This window comes from Quercus suber, unplaced genomic scaffold (genome assembly GCF_002906115.3).
Source record: "Quercus suber isolate HL8 unplaced genomic scaffold, Cork oak 2.0 scaffold_39, whole genome shotgun sequence".
Taxonomy (NCBI): domain Eukaryota; kingdom Viridiplantae; phylum Streptophyta; class Magnoliopsida; order Fagales; family Fagaceae; genus Quercus; species Quercus suber.
Genome location: NW_027069504.1, coordinates 1,131,745 through 1,148,212, shown reverse-complemented (window position 1 = coordinate 1,148,212; position 16,468 = coordinate 1,131,745). Strand labels below are relative to the sequence as shown.

The 16,468-nt window shown below is 36.5% G+C and overlaps 1 protein-coding gene across 2 annotated transcripts in view; it reads left to right on the top strand.

Annotated features, from left to right (window-relative positions):
* LOC111997825 (TATA-binding protein-associated factor BTAF1) overlaps positions 1-16,468 on the top strand; it is a 42,293-nt gene that overhangs the window by 11,943 nt on the left and 13,882 nt on the right. For both annotated transcript variants that reach the window (XM_024029962.2, XM_024029961.2), the window contains exons 8-14: positions 3,188-3,296; positions 3,495-4,101; positions 4,268-4,400; positions 4,528-4,596; positions 8,701-8,912; positions 9,674-9,911; positions 10,134-10,307. In XM_024029962.2, the coding sequence (XP_023885730.1) occupies positions 3,188-3,296; positions 3,495-4,101; positions 4,268-4,400; positions 4,528-4,596; positions 8,701-8,912; positions 9,674-9,911; positions 10,134-10,307 (1,542 nt within the window). The remainder of the gene's footprint in view (positions 1-3,187; positions 3,297-3,494; positions 4,102-4,267; positions 4,401-4,527; positions 4,597-8,700; positions 8,913-9,673; positions 9,912-10,133; positions 10,308-16,468) is intronic.

Below are 16,468 nucleotides of genomic sequence, written 5' to 3'. Positions count from 1 at the left end.
AGTGCATGTAATTTAAAGAATTTTACTCTCATTTGCACCTGAGACATCCAAAAACATTCTAGAAAGATTCTTGATGTTGACCTGCAAGAATCCAATATCTTGCAATTGTATCGTGAGGGCATCAATGTGACCTTAAGCATTTGAATTTAAATAACTTGATGATATAATGACACCCAATATAGAAGTCTACTCTTTCTTCTTACCCAGATGGTTTATTTTTGTCAATTTATATTGATGATTGATCCCTATTACTAGAAATTTTGTCTTTTCCTTTTCTCTATTTGTGATTCAGTTGGTGATTTATTTATTGCTTATCGTGAGTTTCTTTGTTCGAAGGGTATGTTTGGAAAGCATGGTAATTGCCCAGTTTGGGAGGCTACTTCTCTACGCACAATGTAGTGGTGTTGAGCTGTTCAGGCTTAAGCTTAAGTCTTTATTTTTGAGATCATTGTGTGAGTGGATTCTTGCATTTGACTACTTCTCCATGCACAATGTAGTGGTGTTGAGCTGTTCAGGCTTAAGCTTAAGTCTTTATTTTTGAGATCCTAGTGTGAGTAGATTCTTGCATTTGGCTGCATGAATTTTTCATTTCTTTCTAGATTTCATAGACCAGCGTATTGTGTAGGTATTCTGTAGGTAAGCCTTTTTTATACATCATGTATACTTTTTGACTTTCCTTTTTTTTTCTTATCAATTTTGTTGTTGCTCCCCCTTTCAACTTGCCAAAAAAAGAGAAAAAAGAAAAGAAAAGAAAAGAAATTGAAGTTATGAATTGGTGCTTGCTTGTGTTAGCCCATTATGGACGAGGTGTCATGCAGAAAGGTCTTCTGAAAACTACCGATCAAAGGAAAAAAAAAAGAATTTCAGAAAACCACACGAGACTTTCTCAGTCCATTATGATGAAGAGTTTCACGCGGAAAGATCTTCTGGAAACTATTATTTTTTCTAGGTGTAAATAAAACTTTATTCAAAAAACATTAAAGTACAGATAACAGTGCTCCCCTGGTACACTGGCAGTGTACTAAGGGGAACAAAAAGCTAATCAAAACTACATAAATCTAAGAAATCCAAAAGGAAAGGAATAGACAGACCACTCATAGCAGTTATCCATTCAACTCAAGGACAGCAAAAAGAATCTTTTCAACTCAAGGATAGACTGTTTGTCTCCCTTAAGAGTTCAATGGTTTTGTTTTCTCCAAATAGTGCACGTGATACCCAGCAGAATAGCCCCCCTCCTAAATAAATAATTCTCTTTGATGCCAACCAACACCCTTATTCCAACTATCTAGCAATTCCACCACTTGTTTAGGCATAAGCCAAAAGACACCATACGTACCAAACACAAGTGTCCATAGACTATAAGCATAGGAACAATGATGAAGGAGGTGATCTACCGGTTCCAACTAATCTTACATGTGCAGCATCGGTTAACAACATAAATATTCCTCTTTGTCAAGTTATCCAGTGTGAGGATCTTCTGCTAGCGACTGTCCAGGTGAAAAAAGTCACCTTCCTAATACTTTTCCAAGGGAAAGCACAACTTCCTCATAATATAACTTATATTCGAAAGAACCATTCCTGGCAGGCAACCGCACCATTCTGTCTTCCCCATTCTGGCCAATATTTGTGGAGTATAGAAGAGAATAGAAAGATTGTAAGCTCTCCAGTTCCCAATCTTGAATCAATCTTGTCAAAAGCACGTCGCAGTGGAGATCCCCATTTTGTCTACACAAATGTTCCTCCATGAAAGAGTCCTTTACATGATAATCCTGAAAACTATATAAAATGAAGCAGGGGCAGTGGTGTTTACCACAATGATTCAGTATAACATAATTGGTGAAAAATAGAATTAGCCTCTCTTTTCTATCCCCTTGCTTTTTACCCAGTCAAACACACTCTTAAGAAAGGATTTGGAAAAAACATAGCTGAATTTTGTTTTACAATTGGTTTTCACAAGCAACATTGTTTCATATTTGCTGGCTTTGAGAGAATAAAAAATTTTCTCAACTTGAGTTATTTATTGGGTTTCTACTGTTTTGAATGTGTTGCTTGAGTGTACCTCTTTGTAATTCTCTATAATATTTTCTTTTATTGACTTTGGACAAAGGGAAACGAAGTCAAATGATGTATGGAAACTCTGGTCAGCTTTTAATTTGGGGAATTAGGGTTAGGGTCTAGTGGGGAAAAAGGCTGCAAAATAGCAAGGAATATAGGGTTTCTAATTTTGAAAAAGAATGGTAGGTTTTGAGGATGAAACCAATGTGAAAGCCTGAGGGCTGGGTTGCTGTTACAGGGATGTGAACAGTAACCTGTGATTGGTAATTGGGCTGTTTTTTTGGTTATTTGGAACTATTTAATGGATTAGTGGTTAAGTTTTTAAGTTTTCGATTTTAGGATTTTAAATGTGATAAATCAATGTTTTGCTAGGTTTAAATTTGATGGAAATGCAAGGACAAAAAAGTGAATTTCTAGACATTACATCTAGGATTTCCTTGGCATCACAAATTGGAAAAGGTTGTATCACACAAACCTTAAACAAAGCTTCATAGCTTCTGAAAATTTATGAAACTTCCTCTTCAATAGAAAGTTTACATTCATATAAATAGATGATTAATACCTAATTCTAGTGCAACTTGGACTTCTTGACTCCTAATTAGAGTTGGACTCCATGGGCTTTCATTAGTGAGCCCAAACTAAATAATTAAACTCAAATAAAACCAAAATAAGAGCCAATGGATTGTTGGAACAGCACATCCTTACGAACCAGAAAATTACAAAATTACATTTAATGCTGAAATTCAATATAAGTATAAGAAATATGACTGGAACTGTGTAATGCCCAAAAACATAATAAAATGTCTAAGATTACTCAGAAAACCAGTACCATGTAGCCATGCATTCTCCTGATAGTCTAAGGATAAAATGGCTTGCTTAGCAGTCAGTATTAAAATCCTTTTGAAGATCTGCAGTTTTGATTTCTGTGCATTGTGGATTTCTTCAGCTAAATGCAGCCATGCATTCTCCTGTTGTTTTGTTGTTTATTGCTTCAAGATCTGTTGTTGAGTAATTGTATTATATTATTCATTCTCTGTTTTGGTTGCCAAAGCATTGTTTTTTGATTACCATCCTATGTTTTGGCTTTTGCATATTATAAGGTACAATATTTTGCTTTTGGCTTCTTATGCAGCCATTTATGGATGTTAATAATGACGAAGACAGCTTGGAGCATGATGGAGATGGGCGGTGGCCCTTCCATAGTTTTTTTGAGCAACTCATCCTTGATATTTTTGATCCAGGTAAGCAATTTTTCCCCCCTTCTATCGTTTTGTTTTTGGTTGGGGTTGGGGAGGGGGGAGGGGGGGGGGGGGGGGGGGGGGGGGGAGAGGGTGTTGTGGGTTCACAAGATAGATCTTTCATCAGGGTCACTATGCTTCTTATTCTCATTATTTCTTTAAATTTCAAATGTTAGTTTCTCTGACTATATATGTTGACAGTTTGGGAGATTCGCCATGGTAGTGTCATGGCCTTGAGGGAAATTTTAACTCATCAAGGTGCTTCTGCTGGGGTGTTTCTGCCTGACTTGAGCTGGGATAGTGCACTTTTTGTTGAACTAGACGATAAAGGTATATCAAATACAATGAAGAGAGAGAGAGAGATTGATTTGAATATGCAAGTTTCATCAGATGGGCTTCAGCCGGATCTGAAGAAGCCTAAGTTTGAAGATGTGTCATCCTCAGCAATGGCCAATATTGTCTCTTCCAGTGAGGTTGGCAATTTTGATGTCTGCATGAAGGTTGATCATGGGTGGAATTTGCCTTCTGGGCTAGATAATGGCCAGTTGAATGTTACTCCTGTTAAGGTGGAGCCAGAATCTTTTCTTGATGGTGCCTGCTATTCGTGTAAAGATGCTGCTGATACTGCTGAGATGAAGGGTTATGCTGAGGATAAGGTTTCCATTGGAAAAGCAGATCTGCTGAAAAATATTCCTGAAAATTGTGAGCTGATGAACTTCGTTAAACTAGCTAGGCATTCTTGGCTAAAAAACTGTGAATTTCTTCAAGAATGTGCAATTCGTCTATTGTGTGTGTTGACTCTTGACCGGTACGGTTTGATATATGTATATTTATATATGCACTGTATACTTGAGTGATTTGGATTCCTCTTAATGTATTAGGTACAGTAGACTATGTATTTCGGATCTGTATTTGTGTATTCATATATCAGTAAATTTTATTATTTTATTTTATTTTATTTTATTTTATTGCAGATTTGGTGATTATGTATCGGATCAGGTTGTTGCTCCTGTACGGGAGACCTGCGCTCAAGCATTAGGTGCCGTGTTTAAGTACATGCATCCCACATTAGTTCATGAAAGCTTAAATATATTACTGAAAATGCAGGTAACTGTGATCTAAGGGTATGCTTTTGGTGTTAAATAATATTGATTATCGTGTGGTTCTAACATTCTTACCCTTTCCCTTCTTGTGTTTTGCAATGTTTATGCTTACATTATAAATCTTTGTTCAGTGTAGACCAGAGTGGGAAATTCGTCATGGGAGTCTTTTGGGTATCAAGTATTTGGTTGCTGTGCGGCAGGTAAATCTTTGAAGCACTATTTTTGTGATAATTCTAGTTCTTCTAGAAGTTAAGACTCATCTCATGCATCGATTCACTATGCATTATGGTTCTTGTGGTTGTTTAGTGTACATCCAATTCCTTGAAATTATGGAAATTGGTCTACCTAAAGGAAATTTAAATGTGTGAAATGTTTCTTTTGCATTAAGTGTCTGGCATAGCCTTTAATATGAATAGAATATTGAGATTTTGAATACTTTTTTTTTGAAAGAGGACTTTTTACACTTGATTATTTTAAGAGGAACACTAAAAGGAGGCCAAGATGTCCATAATTTGATTACATGCCAAACGTGGTTGATTTTAGTTGTTTTGTGTAAACTGAAGTATTTTCTTATGCTAGGTCTTTTAATTTTTATGTAGTAGATCATGTGACATCTGCGCAACGGATTTAGAAGCATTATTTTACATTTGAATTAGTGATTGTGACCTCACCTAAGCTAGCACAGCAACTTGACTTTTTTTAGGAGTTTTTTGAAGTTGTATCAAGAACTTTTTCTAGAGAATTGAATGAACTTTCAGCCAATATATGTGACTTTTCCTCTCCCATTTTCTTAGGGATTGAGCTTGAGTGTTCTTGCTAGTTTGATAACTTGAACTAGCTCTCAGATATCCCATCACAAGCTCTCTTTTTCTTTTACTCATATTTTGAATTGCATCAGTTGGTCTTTGTTAAATTACCGATTGTCTTAAAAGCTTAAATTGTTGGAATATGGTAAATTTAATTATTTAACCACATACTTTTAACATTTTCCCTCATGTGTGGGCTCAAATTCTCTTTTAATAGGTGAAGCCCAACATGTGGGATTTTAAATGAGAGGAAGAATGGAACTCAGGACCTCTTGCTCTGATATCATATTAAATTATCGATTGTTTCAAAAGCTTAAGCTATTGGAATTGGTAAATTTAATCATAGAACCATATACTTCTAACAATATCAAATGCAAGTTTTGATCCAAAGGAAATGGGTGGGGATTTGGGTCATTTTCTCTAAGGATTTAGGTTATTTTCTCTAAGGATTTGCAAGATGCTGCCAAGGAGAAAGAATCAGCCTCTTGGACCAGCTCCTCCACCAAATTGGAACGTTGCATTTGATCAAGAAGTAGTGGTTGGTATGATTGATGATTTTAAAATGCAGATTGAAGCTTTAGCACAACGTGTCATGCAAAGAGATTATTGTTCTCAAGATGGCAATGAATCTGAGGGGACTGCTATGAGCATGAAGAGGAATTTGAATATCCTTTCTATGTGGGAACTCCCAGGGAGATCAGCAGCTAGTCCCTTTGATGATAGGTGTTGGGATGGTGGAGTTTCCTAGGTTAAGGGGTGATTTGTATAGTGAAGTATTTATTGATTGGTTGTCTAATTTTTAGAGTGTTTGATGACTTGATCTAGAGAGATATTTATCATATCTCCACCCCCACTTCACCAAAAAAATAGAGGGGTGTTTGATTTGTACGATTTACCAGAAAATAAGAAACTGAAGCTAGTTGTGGTGAAGTTACAAGGAGCCTCAGCTTGGAGGGATCAGCTTATTATGATGCCTTAAAGACAAGGCAAACCTAAGATATCTCATTGGGAGAAGATTCTTAAGAAGCTTATGGAGACATTTTTACCATATAATTACATGCAGTAAATGTATCAAAGATTGCAAAATTGTCAGAAAAGAGGCAGATCTGTTGGTGATTACACTGATCAATTTTATTTGCTTCTTAGAAATAAGTTAAATGAAGGTGATGAGCAAAAAGTGGCACAATATATTGGTTGCTTGTGGACCAGCTTGCATGAGATGTTAAACCTGCATTATGTTTGTAATGTTTCACAAGCATACCAATGTGTTATGGCTGCTGAAATTCAGCGAGGAAGGGGCCCGAATAGGGCATTCTTTTAACCAGTCTAGTTCGAGCCATATGGCGGCTTCTAGAGGGCAATCACAAGGATCTAATGCAAGCAGCCATTCCACATCAATTGGACCTCAAAAGAATAACACCAATACTACTCATCCACGACAACATTATGGGTCATCTAATTCTAAACCAAATGCCAGCAATGTAACCATTTATTGTTACAAGTGTGGAGAAATAGGATAAAAGTATTTTGATTGTCGAATATCATGAAAGGTTCTTATAACACAGTGATGAATTCATTGATCTCAAAGTGGAGGCCAATGCTTTACAACATCCGAATTCTTTTGGTAATCCATGTAAGCATTAAATTTTACTTCCAAATGGAAACCTTCCCAAACTTGGTTTGAAATTGTTTGAATATTGGTTAAATGATTAAATCACCATTTCCTCTTAGTTTAAGCTTTTTGGAGAATTGGTAATTTATTATAGTATCAAAGCATGTGATTCTGAGTTTGAACCTTGTCATCCTCTAAGGTTTTGTGGATTCCAGAATGGGGTACTGTTAGAGTGTGGGATTTAAGGTTTTATAGAGCTTTTGAAGATTAGGAGCTAGCTGCATCTTATTCTCTACTTCAACTTATCCAAACTTGTATTCCTCGGGGTGATAGGAGAGATATTCTTTGTTGGTGGCTAAAATGTGATGGTAAGTTTGACACCCGGTCTTACTACCATGCGATTAGGGGTGCTTTGAAGTCTTTGTTTCCTTGGAAGGGTGTTTGGAAATCAAAGATTCCTAAGTGCGTGGCATTCTTTTTGTGGACAGCTTCACATGGTTGGATCCTCACTTTGGATAATCTAATGCTTAAAGGGTCGCCCTTTGGCTAATTGGTGTTGTATGTGTTGTTGTGATGGTCGGTAGACCACCTTCTTCTCCATTGTCCTGTTACTCGTTCCCTATGGACTTTTATGCTTTAGGCTTTTGGTATTCATTGGGTTATGCCAAGATCCGTGGCAGGGTTGTTATCTTGTTGGCATCAGTGGCTTGGGAAGCATAATTCGGACGTTTGGAATTTGGTTTCAGGGTGCTTAATGTGAATTGTGTGGTTGGAACAAAATCGTCGTTTCTTTGAGGATAATGAGAAGACGTTGGATGAGTTAAAGGTTTTATGCCAATGTAGTCTTTTAGAGTGGTCTTGTTGTTGGGGTTTTATTATTTGTTCTTCTCTCTCTAAGTTTATGTCTTCCCTTAGCTTAGTTTCCTGATTACCCTCTTTTTGTTGTACTGTTTGTTCTATTATTTCTTGTTGTTCATCATCATGAACATCTTGTACTTTTCCTTATGTTCTCATTAATAATAGTTTTCTGATTACCTATCAAAAAACAAAAAAAAAAAAAAACTTGTCATCCTTTTATGTGAAAATTCAACGTGTTGGGCTCTACTTACTAAGGGAGAGTTAAGGGAGAGTGTTAGAATATTGGTTAAATGGTTAAATTCATTATTTTCTATCAACTTAAGCTTTTGGAAGAAATGAAAATTTATCATAGGCATAGTCACGGGTTCTTCGCTTAACCTAGTTGTCAATCTTAGAAGGAAATACCTTCTTTTATCTTCTAACATTCATACCATAAAATTAGGATCTTGGTCAATGCATTATCTAATGATCTTGCAAACTGGAAAGAAAGGGCCTTGCTCTTGGTAGGACTTTCAAAATTGTTAATATTTTCTCTCTCCGTTATACGTGGCTGCCTTTTTTGTGCTTAAAACTCATATTTGTCCTGACTCCTGAAAGTAGGTTCAATTTGATTTCTTTGCTTGGTAATTTGATTCAGTTGTGCATGGGATACATTTTGGTCATCATATATAACGCATTCTTACCGATTAACCGAAACCCTATGGATATGGTTCTATTGATAAAGTATGAAGTTGGAGCTCCATTGTGGGCTGAAGATGATGAGAAAAAGAATTCTGTTTTCAATATGATGAAGGTGATAGAAGTATCATAATTAATTGGATGAATTAGGGGAATGTAGCCTAATGATTCTTGTAAATTTTTGTTTATTTAGTCACAAATTTTCGGCTTGTATTTTCAGTTGTGTAACCATCAAATACAAGTACTACCTATATTCAAGGTCTTCCCCCCCCCCCCCACCCCCCCCCCCCCCCCCCCCCCTTTTTTGATCCATGCTTCAGTTATATATTTTGATTCTTTTGTCGATATAGGAGATGCTTCATGACTTGCTTTCTAGCATTCTCCCTGCATGTAAAACTGGGTTGGAGGACCCTGATGATGATGTCCGAGCAGTTGCTGCAGATGCTTTAATACCCACAGCGGCTGCTATTGTTGCTCTAGAGGATCATGTGTTGCATCCAATTGTGATGCTACTTTGGGATATATTACTTGATTTGGATGATTTAAGCCCATCCACCAGCAGGTAATTTTAATGATTATGGTTGTGATGGGTTTTTCTGTTTTGCTTCTGATATGTCTAACCATAAAAGGTATGGTCTGTAATGAGAAATATATAAGCCATTTGAGTATGGATAGATTTTTTTTTTTTTTTTTGTTCATTCCTTCTTTCTTTTGTAGTTATTTGTTAGCTGCGTTTGTGCACACCTTGATGCCACATTTACATCTTTATCTAGGTTTTGCAAACTTAATTCATGTTTCTTGATTGTACGTAGGTGCACATCATGCATGATTAAAGTGTCAGGATGTAGCCTTCTTTCAAGTACTATAGAAATATTAATAAAGAGAATTCATAAGAAGGCTTTTTAATGGTGTAACGTTGCTTAAACTTATACCGTGTAATTTGAACCCAACTCTCTCTCTCTCTCTCTCTCACACTCTCTCTCTCTCTCTATATATATATATATATCTATATGGATGGATAGATTACTGCAATGGATTCTTTCTTTCTCCATTTTGTTTGATTTTATAGAGTTAGTAGAATTCCGATGTTGATAATTTTTGTGTTACTCTTACATACTTAATGTGTACTAGTGTTGCTCATCCTTTTTTTGCCCTTTTAATATATTTGATTACTTGTAATAAATAAGTGATTTTAATCACAACTTTGTGTCAGAAGTTAAATCTTAGTTCAGTCCTGCAATGTGGCTACTTTATGAAATCTGTAGGATAGTTTAGGACATTGAATACAGTATATGAGATTCATTTTTATAAGCTTGTTTGCAGTGTAATGAATCTTTTGGCGGAAATCTATTCCCAGGAAGAGATGATACCTAAGATGTTTGGAGCTTTGACGTTGAAAGAGAATCAGGAGTTTGATCTAAATGAAGTTGGTTGTGGTGATGATGCTGGAGGGATAATTTCACGGGAAAATCCTTATATGTTATCCACACTGGCACCACGGTTATGGCCATTTATGAGGCATAGTATCACATCAGTCCGTTATTCAGCTATTCGCACTTTGGTAAAAAAAATTATGCTCTTCTAAACTGGTTCCTGTCATGTACGAATTACTTATTAATAAAATGTATTCAGTCCAATATTTATAATTTTGTTGCTAATGTGTTTAACACGGAACGTTTATGATTTTGTGCAATGGTTTGCTTCAGACGTTTCTACGTTGGCTTATCAATAAGTGTTTGTCAGTAGACTAAAGATTTGATTTACAAAAGATTTCATTTTGCAGGAGCGGTTGCTTGAAGCAGGCAGCAAAAGGAATATTCCTGAGCCTTACAATACTTCATTTTGGCCTTCTTTTATTTTGGGTGATACCCTTAGGATTGTTTATCAGAATTTGCTGCTGGAATCAAATGAAGAAATCTTGCAGTGCTCAATGAGGGTTTGGAGGCTTCTTCTCCAGGTTTTTAATTTATGAGAAGTTGACTTTCATAAGCTGCACTTTTCTTTTACTTTCTTGTTTTGCTGTTGTCTGTTTTGATTTTCTTTTGAATCAGTTTCTTTGGGTAAACCGAAGCCTTTGACTATGAAATAAGGAAGTGAGATATGTTGTAGACCTTGGGACAAAAAAATTGGTTTCTTATATTTTATTAATAATATTCTATATATTTATTTTGTCTTGAATGTATATATATATATATTTTTTTTTTCAAATCGGTTTCACTCAGTATTTTTTTTCCTTATTTGTGCATGCAAAGCATGGTTGATTAATTACAATTTCTTCTCAGATTTATACATTTAAAATGTTGATTAACTTTGAAATATCTTATTGTTAATTAGGTTTGATAGGTTTTTGAAACTTTTTATATGCTTTAAATGGCATGCATGATTATGTTTCACTTTTATTTTGTGATGTTATTGTTTAATATAACACTTATTTTCTTTTTCTTTTCTTTTTTTTTTTGGTTGTAAACATGATTTCCTTATTTTATTCTTATTAAAGGTATAAAAATTTTAAAATCTGAAGGTAAAGAATATCTACAACCAACACAGAAGCCTGTATCAGCTTGATGATCAAATTATTTTTGTTAGGTTGATATAATGATGATCTTTAAAAAGACCTGCATGAAGTACTTCGAGTTTGATTTTAATTGTATTTAAAGAATGTGTGGCATCAAGTTTCTAAAGTTTGTTGGCCTGATAGAAAAGTTAATTTTTGAGGCTTTAATAACTGCATATGTATAAATATCATCTCCTACTTCCTACACTGTGATGCCTAAACCAAATTATATTTAGAAGTTAGAATAATGGAATAAGTTTCAGTGCATATTCTATCTTGTCAATAGGCAGATGAGCTCAAATTTTATCTTGTAAATTAGAATCCAGTTTCTTATCCCGTTCAGGTGGGAGGTTTGGGGATTAGGTGCTTGTTTGCTTTTAATGAACTTCTGTTGGGTAAATGGTTTTGGCATTTAGGGGTGGAGGCTGACATATCATGGCGCAGTGTTTGCTACTAAGTACGGAGTTTCCGGTGTGGTTGGTGAATAAACTTGTTTTTTTTTTTCCCGGGGGGGGGGGGGGGGGGGGGGGGGGGGGGGGCTCTCATGGTCCTAGCCGTTGGAGGAGTTATGGAGGTCTTAATGCTCCATTGGGTAACGTTTTGGGGCTATGTAATGAGGCATCAATGTCTTCAAACGGTTCGTACAGTTGGAAGTGTAATTGTTTAGTTGACTGCATTAAATGGACTGGGTGTCCTCATCAGTAGTGCTGCCTTCCACGTTGTCTATCTTGAGGGTGTTCTCGTTTGTATCGAAGGTCTCGTCCTCATAGGACAGGCTCGATAGTTTCGTCAGTACTTGTTTACCTCGTCATGTGTAATGTTGTTTAAAATGTAAAAATGTGAGTTTGAGATAGGATACCAAATAAGCCTTTAACAAAAAAAATTCTAAATTTTTTAGGCATACATGACAATTTGGTATATAAACAAATAAATTATGTTAATTTGGTTCAAAACTAATTAGGATGCCATACAAATCAAAAGTAGCCAGTATATATAATATGTGAATATATATTAAGAAAATTTTAATTAGTTAACAAGAAACACATAATAAGAGGCCATGACCATGAGACCGACCTCCCAAAATATTCATAGAGAAGTGTTTTCTTTTGACAATTTTACTATACAGTTAAACATGTTCAGATGTTGGGTTTGAGTTTCTAGGATACTGCAGTAGAAGATAAGAAAAGTTCTAAGGTATCAACCAAAAAAAAAAAAAAGTCTAAAATATACTTGTATATAGTATAGAATTCGAGTCCTAGAAGGGAAGGTCTCTCCGAAGAAAACCCTAAAACCCAATTTTGTTCAAAAAAAAAAAAAAAAAAAACCCACCACTAAAATTAACGAAGCACCTGCTATCAAACCTAAACCTACACTCAATTTCACAATTGTTGGATTGTGGGGCAAATATCTCACAATGTGTACAAAGATTTTTGCACGACGTGTTCTCAAAAATTATATTCCAACCTAATTATCTAAAAATTGTTTTCACATTGTTTTGAAAATAAAAACATTTTGGCTCTTACCAGATGAGCACCAAATGATTCAATTTTCTATCAAAGCCATTACATTTTAATATGAGTAGTGTTTATTACGCCAAAAATAAATAAATAAAGAGACATAGTTTTACCCATACACCCCTAAAAGCAACTTGAGTCACGACTTTAAGTCATGATGTGAAGTCGCGATTTCAAAGTTTAACAAAAGTATAGTATTGGCATAGATAAAAAAATTAAAAAAAAAATAAATAAATAAGGAACAAATGTTAACGAACTCAACAAGGTATCAGCAAATGCAAAAATGTACCCCCAAAAAAAAATTATGTTAAAGCAGAAAGGTTGGGCCAGAAAGGTTTCAGCATCGTCTCTTATGACTTTATTATCTTGTGAGCACAAAACTGTGAGATTTGAAACACGAGATTGGCTTCGTTGAAATGAGCTTTGGGGATCAGGGAGGATGTAATTTGTGGGAGAGAGAAACTTGTCATATTGGTGCATGACAAGCTTGTTATTCAGCTAAGTTATTCTCTTCATGCAGTGATAACACTTTCTAAGAATACTCTCCTGACTCTATTTTTTCTCTGCTATGATTTTCACTGAGGGTTTCGTTGTGAGATGCAAGCTGTCTTGTGTAATTGTGTTGCGGTCATGGCCTCATGTTTTGCCCCTATTTTATTTTGGGCCTTGCATAAGGTTGTGTACTGAATTGGATTGCAAGACTTATCAAGAACCAACCTCTGTAAATAGGTGCTAATTGGGGGTCATAAATGTAGGCTAAATTAATGTTCCAGGTAATTAACCCACACGCGAGGCAGCACAAGATCGATATAATGTTTTGGACTCACTTGGGCTTCATCACTGATTCACAGTACCACTACCCACTCCCACACGTCCTATCTTCACACTTGGCATCACCCTAATGGCTTGACCGTCCATAAAATTTTACTATTTGCTAGATAGAGTGCTTATAGCAATGATGCTTAATAATTATATTACTAAAAATATAACTATTTAATACTACTAATCACAAAAGTAGAGCTACAGCAAGAAAGGTAAAGCTAAAAAATTTAGCTTCTCAATTACAATGCACATCTAAAGATAGATGTGCAATGTAGCTCAAAGGCAAAAAAAAAATATATATTTTAATTGGTTTCTCTCTCTTTTTTATTAAATTAAGTTTTCTCTCTCTTTTCTTTTCTCTTTCTTTTTCACATTCACTCTTTCTTCTTCATTGAACCAAACCCAGCACTTCTCCCTTTCAATTTTTTTTTTTTGTTCCTTCCTCAAGCCATTTTTTTTTCTATTTTTTCTTTCTACTTCACTGAACCCGGCCCTTCTCTTCTCCACCTTCATTTTTTTTTTTTTTTTTCTTTCTTCCTCCAACTCCTCACCACTCCTTAGCCACTACTCGCCAAGCCGCCAGCGACCCAAGTCCTAAGCCGTTGCCGACACAAGTCCCAAGCTGCAGGCGACCCAAGCCTCCTGGTGGTGGGGTTTTTTTTTTTTTTTTTTTTTTTTTTTTTTTAATTAGAGTTGTGGGTGGTGTTTGTTGAGGTGGGTTTGTGGTGGTGGTGGTGGGTTGTTGATTGGGTTGTGTTCGTGGTGGTGGTGGGTTGTCCCAAGCCATTACTATGGGCGGCTGTTGTTGGCTGTGGCGGTGGTGTGGGTTTTTTTTGTTGGTTGTCCTTGGGTTTTTTTATTGCTGGATTTGTGGATTTGTTGAATTTTGGTTGTTTTTATGTGTGATTTTGGTTGGTTTTTGAGATGATTTTGTTGCAAATTTGATGGATTTAGGTTGTGTTAATGGTGGCTTGTGGACAATGGAGGTGGTTGTGGGTGGCAGTGGAGGTGGTTGGGGTTTTGGGTTTGCCAATTGTTCTTTAGAATCTTTAAATGATCAATTTGTGGTTTTTTTTTTGGGTAGTGAGGTGTATGATTTTATTGTAGTAGATATATTATTTTATTATGATATTTATATTATTTTATTGTGTTGAAAGCTAAAATAGATCCACTGCTGCGGAATGTTTTGTAAAATGAGTAGGTAAAAAAATAGTTTCATTGCTGTGGATGCTCTTACACTGTGCCTTTTCTAGTAGGTACCTAGGAGAAAATCCATTATGTTTCGAAAACATATATCATTTCTCTTACATGTACTCTCTCTCACATGAAGGTGGACCACATGTGAGGGAGAGGATGCACATTTCCAAAACATGATATACTCACTCCCACTATGGGTAGATGGAGGCCTACAGGCCATGAATTTTTCATGTTACTTCCTTTTTTTTCTTTTTATTTTTTTTTTGTATGGATTTTGTTTGATTTTTCTCCGTTGTTGTTCTTTTAATTTTCTATATATCAACTTCAACAGTTAAGTATAAAATTGATAGAGATAACTTAAACATGGTTACTTAAATTCCCTAATTGATTTCAACTATGTAATTACATTAGTTAGTGAGTTACATTAGTGATTTTAAGTATATTCTTTGGGAGATAATTTTGTTTATACTAGGAGTAATTCTTAGCTACTCCACTTGGAACACACAAAATGATGTTTCCTTCTCTCACATTCATAGTGGGGTCTACTAATTAAATTCACGGTAAAGTAAACTATGAATGTGAGAGGAAATAGTACAATTTATATAAGGATGGCAATTTAATTCTGAATTTTGTTTCGAACCAGGTTTCCTTAGCAATCATACAACCCCACAAGGCATGGCCAGATGACTCACATTCACCACAAAAATCACACTTATCCTCAGTTACCACCTTTCTATGCAGCAAACACTGCTTCGTGGGGAGCACATTCCTACACGCTCTCCACATAAAATGCTTTATTTTATTTGGGCACTTTAAGTTCCAAACCAGCTTCCAAATTGCTGTCATTTTGGAGTTGTCTGAGCAGCCTGGGCTTTCCACCTCTCCCTTAAGAACAGCAAGGTACTTCGCAGCAACTTTGTGTGCACTCTTAACCGTGAAGATGCCATTTGGAGTCTTCGCCCAAACTTGGGAGTCCGATGGGTTCATGGGGCTAATTGGGATGCTAAGGATAGCCTTGGCGTCGTTGGGAAGAAAGGTGCGTCTTATCAAGGCAGTATCCCACACCGCCCGTTCTTGCACCATTAAGCATGCCACTTTCGCCTCACTGTCCATTGAGGTTCTTGGAGTTAAAATTCTCCCTGAAGCCGTGGAGTGGGTCCATTTCTCCCCCCAAATCTTAATGCTCTTGCCGTCACCAACAGCCCACGAAGTCCCCTCCTTAATCACTGGTAAGGCAGCCACCAAGCTTCTCCAAATGTAGGAAGGGTTTTTCCCCACTTGAGCATCCATAAGAGAGGAGTTCGAAAAATACTTAGCTTTAAGGACTTTGTGGATCAAAGAATTTGGGCTTTGTTGTATCCTCCAGGCTTGCTTGGCTAGGAGGGCAAGGTTAAAAGCCCTCAAGTCCCTAAACCCCAGCCCCCCCTCTGCCTTTGGATTACACAGCTTATGCCACGACACCCAAGCCATCTTTCTTGCTTTATCTTTCCTCCCCCACCAGAATCCACTCATCATTGAAGCTAAATCAGAGCAAAGAGAATCCGGCAGCTTGAAACAGTTCATGGTATAAGTTGGTGTGGCTTGCGCCACCGCCTTTATGAGGATTTCCCTACCCGCATTGGACAGTAACCTCCCTTTCCAGCCCGCTATCTTCCTCCCCACTTGGTCTTTAATACGATTAAAGGCCTTTCTCTTGCCTCTTCCAACCATTGGGGTAAACCCAAGTACTTTTCATGTTGTTTGACAATCTGGGCTCCAAAGGTATCCTTCACAAAATCCTGAATATCTTCCTTAGTGTTCTTGCTAAAGAAAAGCGAAGTTTTTTCCCTATTCAGCTTTTGCCCCGACTCCTTTTCATAGACTTCCAGAACCGAGGTCACTTGGCTGCACTCCTCCTTTGTTGCTCTACAAAAAATGATGCAATCGTCCGCAAAAAAAAGGTGCGAAATTGAAGGGGCAAGTCTGCTCACAGCCACCCCTCTTATCATCCCCTCGGCTTCCTTTTTCCTGAGCAGTGCAGTCAACCCCTCA